The sequence below is a fragment of the Anguilla anguilla genome, chromosome 4 (genome assembly GCF_013347855.1).
Source record: "Anguilla anguilla isolate fAngAng1 chromosome 4, fAngAng1.pri, whole genome shotgun sequence".
Taxonomy (NCBI): Eukaryota; Metazoa; Chordata; class Actinopteri; order Anguilliformes; family Anguillidae; genus Anguilla; species Anguilla anguilla.
The window spans coordinates 54,956,418-54,967,982 of NC_049204.1; the positions used below are offsets into that span (position 1 = coordinate 54,956,418).

The following is an 11,565-nucleotide window of genomic DNA, read 5'->3' on the forward strand; positions in this document are numbered from 1 at the left end:
TCTATTTTGCTCTGAGGGTGTATCAGGGGGCAGTGATATGAGTGTGTCCAGCATACTCATTAGCACTCTAATACAAGAAAACATGCATTTAAGCATATGAAATTTAAGTTGAGGATTACATTACTTTTCAACTTAGTTCTCTACTTTAATACATCATCTACTTGACTGCTTATTATATATCTTTTTAATCACTGCAATGTAATTGTCCGATATTCTAAAATGGAGAGAAAACATTTACACATTACAAATTACTGCACAATAAATTTTCACAGTTCAGCTTGAAGAGAATGAAGAGACCCAAGAATAGAGGAACAGAAAAAGTGACCAATAAGAAGAAGGCTGCAGTAATTTTAAATAGTCTAGATGTATTTATATTAATGCCCTTGCAGCCAGAGTTAAGCCACATCATCTTGGAGATTCGCATTGTGTGCGTAGCCTAGTGTTCCTACTCCTGGTCGCAATACATTCATATCAAAATCCATCTACAAAAATATGTGACACCTTGTCAAGGGATGTAGAGAATAGTTTTTTTCACTTCGAAAAAAAATGTTAAAATAAAAAATAAGCTAGAACAGCACTGACATTGACTAAAAGGAAGTTCTTTCTTTCAATTCTCAGGTTGGGAATTCCGACTGGGTAGGCTATAATGCTTGATTGTAGAGAAACCGCGACTGCATTGAAAAAAAATGTCTGGACGCAGAACACGACAATAAATAAATAAATAAATAAATAAATAAATACTGTCAACGCTGTATTTAAATGCACCATGCGTTTAAGTCAAACTTTCGAATTGTTGCGCCTGCCTCTTCTCTACTGCCTTCAGAAGAAGAATACGACGGTGACGTAAAATCCTCTGCTTTGCGGCAAGACGTATTTCAGAGAGTTTCAGAGAGTATTTCAAGCATGTGTTTCTGAACTGCATGTACCGGTGACAAATTTCAATAAGGAGAAAATAATTTTTAATTTCTAAATGAATTCATAATGTATTCTACAGTGTTATTATTGGTTTTTAGAGACCACACAAAGCGCTCGTGAAAACTAAAACTAGAGTGCCATTAGCCTACCTGGTGACAGCTTTACGTTGCTAGAAGTGCTGGCTAATTTTCCAGTTTGATAAAATGCTATACTTCATAGGTCTTGGCTTGGGAGATACCAAAGACATCACTGTAAAGGGACTCGAAATCATTAAACAATGCAGTCGTGTCTACTTGGAAGCATACACATCCATACTGACTGTTGGAAAAGAGGCTTTGGTAGGTTGGTTCTCTTTAGCGTAATATTTGGCAGAATCAGAATGGCTGGAAAGCTGTGCATTTTAATTGTCATTTTAAAAGTAATTTATCGATACTGTCTTACAAGCATTTAGCGACGTAAGGGAGAACCTGTGACTGTTACAGCTAAACCACTGAAATGTAGCATTTGTTTTAAGGCTTTCGTGTCAAACGAGTCGGTAAACATTCACCTTTAGTAGACGCGCATAATGTTTGTGTATTAGGCTAATTGCAGGTATTGTGCCTTCTAGCCTATGTCACGGGGAGATTAATTTGCATGGGAGAAGAATTAAAATAGAATAAAAAACGTGTGTTCAATGGATGCTGGTAATCGCAGTTTCCTTATTTGGACCTACAGTCACCTCAACTTTCCATATTTTAGTCCCTGATTGACTGGATATTTCCATCCTAATAAAAGTAATTCTGTCTTGGTACGCGATAATTGTTGTTATTATTATTGTTATATACTGTTTTAATATATTGATTCTGTTAAAATTGATAGAATTGGCTGTTTGGGAATTGCAGCTCTCTAGTGTTAAACTGCAGTGCTAGGGGGAATGTATTTGTGTATTTCTTTGTAAGGTAAGATACATGAGCCAAATTGTTAAGAGATTAATGTTTTGTTATATGCTAATGAATGATACTACAGTGATCACTGATTCCAAGTAATTGCTATATATATAGCACGTACTGTGAATATCTGGGTATACCTCACTAAATGTTCTGTCCAGCCTGCTAGGAAGATGAGGCAAAAGAAACGTGAACTCTTTCTTGGTTGTATGAAAACAGGCAGGCTTTTCTGTGGCTGTTCACAATTAATGTACATATAGTTCTTCTGTCATTCCACCACCACAGACTTTGGTTACAACTGGAGCTATTTAATCCGCCAGTAGGCTATATTGTGTAACTTTGTTGGTAATGTCCTTGTCGACATAGATCACTGACACAGGCATGAAAATCAATGTCCACACAGTTCTTTTTTTGTGGAGAATCTGCCATCGTTGTGTACAGGTTTAGTGCTCACTTATGTGAATGTTATGGTACTGATATTCAACAAGTCAATTAATTGCTGTCTGGAAGGAGGACACATTACTACCCACTTTCAGTGGTTTCTTGGAAGACTTGAATAATGACCGTTTTCTTCCTTATATTCCATTCATCACCGCAAAACAAATCACACGCTTCGGCTGTTTGATCCACTGATGCTGTATCGCCTCCATAGGAGGAGTTCTACGGACGTGAGCTGATCCTAGCGGATCGAGACATGGTGGAGCAGGAAGCCGAGGAGATCCTTAAGGGCGCGGACGTGAGCGACGTCGCATTTCTGGTGGTGGGCGACCCATTTGGGTAAGGAGCATGAGGTGCAAGGGTCTCCAGTCCCAAATTTTGCACATCCTCCACCATCATATGTTTTTCTCTACTGTTCAGGAGTGTTTGACTGAAGCACAGCGGTTCTGTTTTAAATGGCCGTGATACACAGGTGGCTGCTCAAATGGGGCGCATCTGCAGGCTGTGGAAGCTCAGGAAAAAAACATGGCGGGTCCCTAGTATTTTGTCAGGAAACTCAGAGGGTCAGTAAGCATAGCCAAAAAGGCTTAAAGGATTGTTTTTAAAGGCTCCTGGGTAAATTCTACTACTATAATTGTACTATTGTACTAAAAAGTACTATTGCTGTATATGACTATTTTTCAAATTAAATGGGTCCTTGTAGCTCATTTCAAAGTTCAGTGCATTGTCAAAAAACTAAAACAAAATCAACACATACCTTGAGGTAACAGAAATGAATAAGGCAATAAAATTTAATCATAACTTTTAAATTAAAAGTGGTCATTGTTTAACATTTCGGCTATACAATTGATGAATAATAAATAATTGACTAAACTTTTTCCAGTTTCACTAAATGTGCGAAATAGTTCATTAATAATAATTTATTTGCGTATAATGTATTTATCTTCTCAGCTAACTAATGAGGAAGTGCTTAAATGCTGGTAGTCACCAGCAGCATGCAACAGTAGCATCCCATCATGCACCGAAACTTTTAGTCCTCAGCTACTACCACATCACACGTGACACAGCAGTGTTATAGTAGTTAGTACTAATAATACTAATACTTAAATTAATGCAAAGTGTTCAATCTTAACCTATTGTTAACATCATGCAGTTGACACAATCAATTAAACAGTTAAATTAAATGCATTCTGTACACATTGCAAACAGCTGAATAATGGGTAGTATTGAAATGAAAACTGAAACAGAAATACATAATATGTCCTTAAAATAACAGAGGCAGCGGTATCATGGGTTTGAGCGGGAAGATGCGATTCTCCTAGTGAAGACGCCCATGCTATTTCAGTTTTATCTAGCGCTATATCACAAACACATGTCCTGCCCATGTGTTTAGTGGGTGCTTTTACTGTGTTCATGTAAAGGGTAAAGGTTTTGCGAATGGCCCTTATCATTACACCCCATCTGTACGGGCTTAAGTGGGAACAGTTTAAAACGGCAGAAATCTCGGGCTGGAGGTCGCAGAGAAGAACGCCGCACGGCTCAACGTGGCGGTTTCGCGGCACCTTCGCCTCAGATCCAGCTGCAGACGCGTACGCGGCTCGTCCGGGACTTCAGCGCGCCGCGAACGCCCTGGAAAGGCCTCTGGAAAGAGTTTGCCACTGCTCCCATCTGCTAGAACCACTTGAATGCGAGCTCGATGCGAGAGTCACGGCGAGGAGCGACGGAGCGCTGAGCTCAGCAGGGTTTTTTTTTTTTTCCGTCCCAAAACCACCGAAAGCCCACATGAGTGAGCGGCGTGCCCGGGCGTTCCTTTTCCTGTCACGGTCGCCCCCGCGCTCGGGGCGCTGCTTGGGTTTCGGTACGCTATAATGACATGCTGCGAGGCCAAGGATGACATTTCTGGGCCCGGGCCTGGCTCTCCTTCCATTTCAGACTGTAACGTACGCATGTAAATCGATAGCCGTGCAAGCGGCCGTTTTTTTACTGACCATGTGATATGCACTTCCACCTCAGACACTTTTTCAAACTAATGAATCGGTCAATGGATGGAATAATAGACGTATCTCTTCTTCTATTTAAAAGGCCTGCATTTGCAATTACCATGTACTGCGTTGTGTTTGTACATTATGTCAGTGTTCATTCGCTAATGGGATTTCATTTGTTGTGGATATTTAAGAGCCACCACCCACAGCGACCTGGTCCTGAGAGCAGTGAATGCTGGGATAGAATACCGGGTCATCCACAACGCCTCCATCATGAATGCAGTTGGATGCTGTGGGCTCCAGGTAGGGCTCCGTCTCCATCTGTGTCTTTTACTGTATCTGTGAGCCAGCAGCCTTTGCACCCTGTCATTTTCTCCTGTCTGACGGCCAGCTGGGCTTGGTTAGTATTTGAATGGGAGAAATGGTGTTTGTGGGCCTATAGGGCCTGGTTTGCCCTTGAGACCAGTAAGAAAAAACAGTGGCCCAGTGCAATGATACTGGCCTGGGCCACTGTGTTGCAGTACATGCCACCTTTCAAATTAAACATCAAATCAAGATTCTGAGGTGATTTGCCCGTGGGCACTTCCAGAATTAGCAGGAATAGACCATTACCTGAAGTCCTTGCTAAAGTGCTTTGGGCATCTGAGTTGGGAGGAGCCACATCAACGCAATAGATTATTATTCTTTTCTTGTATGTTTTGCCGTTTGAAGCCCTAAATAGATGTGTCACATCGTCAGTGTGTGTCCGAGCGCTGCTGTCCATCATCAGTCCCCCAGTGACAGCGGCCGTTGTGCCGCTACGCTGAGTGAAAAGTACGGGGTGAGGAATGAGCCCGTGAGCGCTGGGGCTCCCAGTGCGCGGTCCTGCGCGTTAATAAAGGCGCCGTGAATTGAGCTGTCAGCGCAGGCTTTGTCGCCGCTGGGGCCCGGCCCAGCTGGTCCCGCGCTCCGCAGCGTCGGGGGCCCGCCGTCGGGCCGCCGGCAGAGCGCAGCTGGCCTTTTTTTACGCGGCGGATTACCGAGGGGTTCGGCGCAACCGGGCCCGCCGTTACCGCCGCTCCTCGGACGCGCTAATTGGCCCGCGATCGGCCGCCCCCCCCCCGGTCGCACACAAAGGGCCACGAGCGAGGGGGGCACGGAGGAGCCGGGCTTCACCGCTCCAATTAAGGGCTCGCCGTACGCGAAGGGGCTGGCCCGGGTCAAGCTTGTGTGCGTCTGAGTGAGCGTCGTCCTGTCTGTCTGTACATCTGCCTTACTCAGACAGGAAATAAACCGTGTGTGTCTGAGTGGGTCTGTGTCCCCATGTCCCCAATTATCCTTTTCATCTCTCCATCTTTCCTGCCATTTGATCGATCAGAGCATCCACGACTTCATCCAGTTTCATTAGCGATGAAAGAGGCTGGCCTGGCAGTGCTGTAATGGAGAGGTCTTGGAAGAGGCTCAGATGTGTCATGTGTCATGTGTCCTGTGCATGTGTCCTGTGCTGTGCTGTGCTGTGTGTGATCCAGGCACATGTTCTCTGGCAGGCTGGCCAGAATGCCACTGCAGTGCAGCTCCAGTGCCGAGGGACGTAACTCGCAGTGAATAACAGGAAGCACCTTGTCTGGGGCGCTTTGTGCTGGCATTCTATAAGATGATAGAGTACTGCTCACACACACACACACACACAGACACACACACGCACATGCACATGCACACGCGCACGCACACACACACACCCCAACCTTCTACAGATACAGAAGTAGCGCTTGAGGAAAGCAAACAATCCGGCAAACAACGAACATTCTTGTGCAGAGTTTCCACACTTGTCACCTCAATTAATTCCTTTTAGACACACACTACATGGACAAAAGTATGAGGACACCTGACATCCAACATCTCATCCAAAATTATGAGCATTATTATGGCGTTGGTCCACCCTTTGCTGCTATAACAACCTCCACTCTTCTGTGAAGGCTTTATACTATATGTTGGAGCATAGGTGCAAGGATTTGCTTTCCATTCAGCCAGAAGACCATTAGTGAGGTCAGGCACTGATTGGGTGATTAGGCCTGGCTCACAGTTGGCTTTCCAATTGTTCTCGACAAAACCGTTTCTATATGGACCTCGCTGTGTGTCTGGGGGCATTGTCATGCTGAAACAGGAAAGGGCCTTCCCCCCAACTGTTGTGGTAGCACAGAATCATCTAGAATGTGATTGTATGCTGTAGCATTAATATTTGCCTTCACTGGAACTAACCATGAAAAACAGCCCCAGACCATTTGGAAATGTTTGGAGTGCATTTGACAGCAGTGAGTAATGGGCGGTACTTACTGTATAAGGAGCGTGGAGCAGCCTGGTCTAGATGAGTTTCTCTGTATGTTTCTGCTCTTAACATGATGGGCCTTGCACGCTGTGCTCTGGACTTCCACATCCAACCCCACAGGCCTCTGTCACCTCTGGAGGAAGGGGTTATAACAACAGAGATTACAAAACGCTTCCTACCCGAGGCCTGCTGTCTTCAGAGAGACCATGAAGCCCCGCATTTCAGTCTGTTCTCATATCTGATTGTGTTGGGATTCGTGTCACTTCACGCTAGTATTGAGTGACCAGGTTAAAATGGCACCCTCCTGGTGCATGTGACATTTCCCAGGTTTCGGGTTGACATGCCAAGTCCTGGGAATCTGTCTTTGAAATCTTGGGAACACTTGGGTCTCTCTGCAGAACACGGATGTTGGCATCTAACAGTGAACAACCACAGTCATTAGTATTACAAAACCGTTTGTTGGATTTATTTTTTTATTAATTAATTAATCAATTAACAAAGGGCCATTTGGATTTTTTCCAGCTGTATAACTTCGGAGAAACTGTTTCCATTGTGTTCTGGACAGACACCTGGAGACCGGAAAGCTTTTATGACAAAATCCACAGAAACCGGGAGAATGGGTTGCACACACTTTGTCTGCTGGGTAAGTGTACTTTCTTCCTCTGACAAATTAACTCTTCCTTGTCTCGTGACACTTTGAGCGTCTGTTAGCATAGTACAGTACCGTCAACATATGGTCACCCGCTGCGCTAGCACTTTGTCCTAATGACGCGTAGTGGACCGTAGATATTTGAGGTGAAAGCAGATTGTGCGTCAGCGCTCCTGTGATGGATTGGGTCTCTGGATCCCTCGTTATCCTGCTGCGCTCCGCTCGGCCTGCGCGCGTGAGCTCACAGCTCCAGGTGGGACGAACCCGGGGCCTGTGACATGACAGATTGCCCCGGCGGTGCGCGTGTAACCGTGACGGCGAGCGCCATCAATCAGACGGGGAGACGCGTACGGAGCCCCCGGGGGGGGACCCGGCCCGGACCCCGGTTACCGCCGTTACCACGGAGCGGCGAAACGAGCCGTCCCCACCGCGGGCTCCCGCAGCGGCGTATCAAAGAGCCCTCGCTCGCATCCACAAAGGAGGCGCTGCGAGTGTTCCTGCGCTGGACAGGGGGCCCTTATGTACAGCAGAGACACAGATGGCTGAATGCTCATAATTTACTTTTATCTGCGCGGGTTGAGCTTCTTTTAACCCCCCCCCCCCCCCCGCACAAGAGCAGGCTCTGCCCTCTGGACCTCGGGCGGGGCTCCCCAGCGACGGCGGGCCTGTAGTTTGGAATAATGAGGACGGGCTGAAGGGCGAACCCCCCCCCCCGAGCGTCCCGGTGCGGCCCCAGGTGCGTCCCCAGCTGGGGAGGGGGCGTGCGGGGGAGCGTCGCGTTTATTGATCTCATTAGCGAGCCGCGGCCAGCCCCGGGGTCAGCTGCGCCTCCTCCCCGCCCCTCCAGCCGCAGCGCGCACCGGAGACAATGCCCGCCGGAGACGACAAAAGCAGACGCGCTCGGCTCGGCTCCACCCCTCGGACGCCGCGCGCGCCGTGCCGATTGGTTTATAAATCACCGGGTCAGCTGGCAACGTGAGGACTGCTCATCTGCATGACAGAGACGCCAGAAATGCATTAACAATGAGGAGGTCACTTTCTAATGATTTTTGTTTTTCTTAAACAGTGTTTGTGTAGTAATTATCACTGTGGGTCCTGTAGCTTTCCGTGTCAGACTTTAGGTATGGTGGCACAAAGGTGTACAGTAATTGAAATTATTGAAATGGAAAATTAATATTTGGGTAGGTGTGTGCTGCAGCATCACGCCCAGCAGTTGGATATTGAGTGCCAGTAACAGGGTGTAAACACTGTGAAGAGAACCTCTGTCCGCACTCTGGGGTAAAAAAAAAAAAAAAAAGTTCAGTTAGGTGTTCAAAGAACTCCTTAGTCATGGATGGCCTGAGGGGGAAGTAGTCAAGAAAAAGTGCCAAAACATTTAGCGCACCACTCTAAAACAGCTACTGTTTTCCAGATATTAAAGTCAAAGAGCAGTCCATGGAGAATTTACTGAGGTAAGTCCCTCTCACTTTCTCCCTGTGCCAAGAATCGGGCTCCTGATTTATATCTTGTCAGTCACAAAAATGAGAGTAGTTTGAGGTTTTTTTTGCAGACGTTCACTTTGCATGCCTTCGTATACGTGCCTGGAGCAGATCCACATCAGTGAGCGAGGAGATGCTGGGGCGGTTTGTTTGGCTTGGACTAAAGAGCTGTTATCACTGTGGACTTTGGGAAAGATCCAGGGAATTTCTGAAACCCTTCTGCATGTTTACTGGCTGAGTGTTTTTCAAGAGAAAGTTTGTAACTAAATGCAAACTCTCAATTTGTTTGACGCCACAGCCTTCAACAGATACGCTCATTTTGGGAAAAAAGATCATTCATTTTACAGTATAGTAATGGATGCAGTTTATCCATTTACACTGGACTGTATACTAGTTTCTCAAGGTGGTATAGTCATTTTGTCAACCGGAGCACACCCAGTCAGTTCATAAAAAGAGCAAATGGAGTTTAGTATTAAGTCATGTATACGAGGAAGGGGGGTTAACCAAAGCATATTTTTCGTATAGAGTGAAAAGGGGCAATTTCTTCCAGATGTAATGTGTAAGTCATGTTATTTTAAGGAAACGGTATAAACGTATGTTGCGTGATTTTGGTTAAAATTTCATTTCTGTGCAATGATCATGTTTCCGTGAGAGAGAAAAAAAAAATCCAATCTCTTTCCAGTAGTTTTCCAGAACACTTCTTGTGCGGAAATATCTTCCTCTTAGCAGAGGCCAGCAGTGTGTTTAATGGACGGGGAACTGGAGATGGGTTTCTTCTGCTGTTTGTATAGCTGCTGAACGGTAATTAATGGGCAGAGCTGTTCACCACTCAGGAAGACGTGGAGAGGTCACGGGCACAGTAAAAGGGTGCACCCCCACTACGCTGAGGCCTGAGGCTGAGGGGTGCGGGGTGGCTAGAGAAGGAGGCAGAAGGAGGCCTGGTCGACTCAGTGACCCATCTACACAGGACACATAAGGGCAGAGAGAGTGAACAGGGTGAAAAAGTGAAACAGAGACTGTCGATATCAGACTGAATACGTGGTTTGAGATGGCTCTGCCCATTGAAACTCCTCCACCCTGATGGATCGTAATAACAATATTTGCATATTAGCATGTGCCTGTATTCTGGCCAGCATAGATCTGGAGGCAAATTTAGCTGCATGTCTTTATACAGCAAGAGATTTCTCTTGGTCAAGAGTACTAGGGCTGTGTTCAGCCTGATTTGAGCCTGTGACCTCCATAAAGAGGTTGATGGAAGGTGAGAGTGGTAAGACCTGGAGGAGCTAAAACCGATAGCATGAGCACATCTACAGCTAGTATTGTGAGCTTAACTGTTACAGTGTCTAATGAAAATCACTGCACATGCTCAGTCCCACACCTCCCTCCCTCTCCTCTCCTCTCCGCAGAGGCCGTAAGATCTACGAGCCCCCCAGGTACATGAGCGTGAGCCAGGCGGCCGAGCAGCTCTTAGAGGTCGTGCAGAACCGCAGGCAGAGGAAGGAGGACCTGGGTGAGTAAAGCAGTTCCTCTCTGCATGTGGCTGAGGGCTAGCTAGGCTTAGCAGTAGCCTCTCTTGTTGAGCAACCTTATGTTACTGTGAGCCTGACCAGGTTAACATAGTGAGACAGGATAAATTCACCCTAATTCTGGGGATGTGCTTTACCAATTAACCAATGGTCAGCCATTTCCTCTTAAACTTATCTAGGTATCAAATTGCTAGTTTAATAACATATAGATATAGCCCCTTGCATTTGTCTTGTTTCTCCAAAGTATTTCCAAGTAATTGTTGAGAGAGTTTTGAATTCAAATGGGTATTTTGTTAACAGCAGTCAAACCTGATTCATTGATTCATGCAGTGTCCAGTCCCAGGATTGAGAAACATGACTAAAGGGCCTGATTATAAACCACTGCTGAGATATTCAGTCTGCTGCTCTGTCCCGCAGGCTTCACGGAGGACACAATCTGCGTGGGGTTGGCGAGGGTTGGGGCAGAGGACCAGGCCATCAGGGCGGGGTCGCTGCGCCAGCTGGCGTCATGTGACCTGGGCGGACCCCTGCACTCGCTGATTGTGACGGGACACCTGCACCCGCTGGAGCTGGACATGCTCCGGCTGTTTGCCGTGGAGCCCGCCACTTTACAGGGCCTGAAGACCCTGGATAGCTCCACGTACACCTCCTGACTCAGACAAAATGGTGGGAACAAGATCATAAAATAAAATGGGGAATCGTCAATCGAATGGGGTTAGGATGTATGAGACAGAAATTGCCTAAGTGTTATTTTTATCAAACAAACCAGGGCAGGGCATGGTGGTTTGGCTGCCAAAGCCTCACTAATCATCTTGCAGCTGAACTGGTTAATTAGCCTCGTGTATAGGAATCATTAATGTCCTGTCAGAAAGTAACAGCAGTCCGAGATGAATGAAAGATGAAAAAATGACATGGAGAAATGTCAGGCCTACTTCATCTGGGTTGAATTGGAAAAATGAACGCTGACCTTGGAAAATGAACCCATTTTAACCCTAAAATTGTCCAATTTCCAAATATTATAAATGCTGCGTAGTTTTTAATTTGATACATGTATACATTGTTTTAATAAACATATGTGCGCTGACTGTTTTCTCGTGCATTGTCAAACGATACATCGTTGTCAACTCAGAACAGGGCTTTCTATGTTTTATAGATGAGCCGTTTTATCATTAATATAAATCAGACCCCATTTTTACTGCAGCTGGTTTCCTGTAGCATTCCTCCCACATGTGGAACGGGTTTATAGCTGGATGTTACTCTTTATAGCCGAATTTGGTCGAACACCACTGTGCTGCCGCGATGGAATGTCACAGAAAGTGCACAGTCTTCGATTAACGAGCAGCTGC

General features: G+C 46.0%; 1 protein-coding gene across 1 annotated transcript; it reads left to right on the forward strand.

Annotated features, from left to right (window-relative positions):
• The first annotated feature begins 852 nt into the window (after positions 1–852).
• Positions 853–11,308, forward strand: dph5 (diphthamide biosynthesis 5). The gene is made up of 7 exons (XM_035414698.1): positions 853–1,253; positions 2,494–2,618; positions 4,456–4,564; positions 7,089–7,209; positions 8,627–8,666; positions 10,100–10,203; positions 10,637–11,308. The coding sequence occupies exons 1-7, from the start codon at positions 1,119–1,121 to the stop codon at positions 10,870–10,872; spliced, it is 870 nt and encodes a 289-aa protein (XP_035270589.1). The 5' UTR covers positions 853–1,118; the 3' UTR covers positions 10,873–11,308.
• The last annotated feature ends 257 nt before the right edge of the window (positions 11,309–11,565 follow it).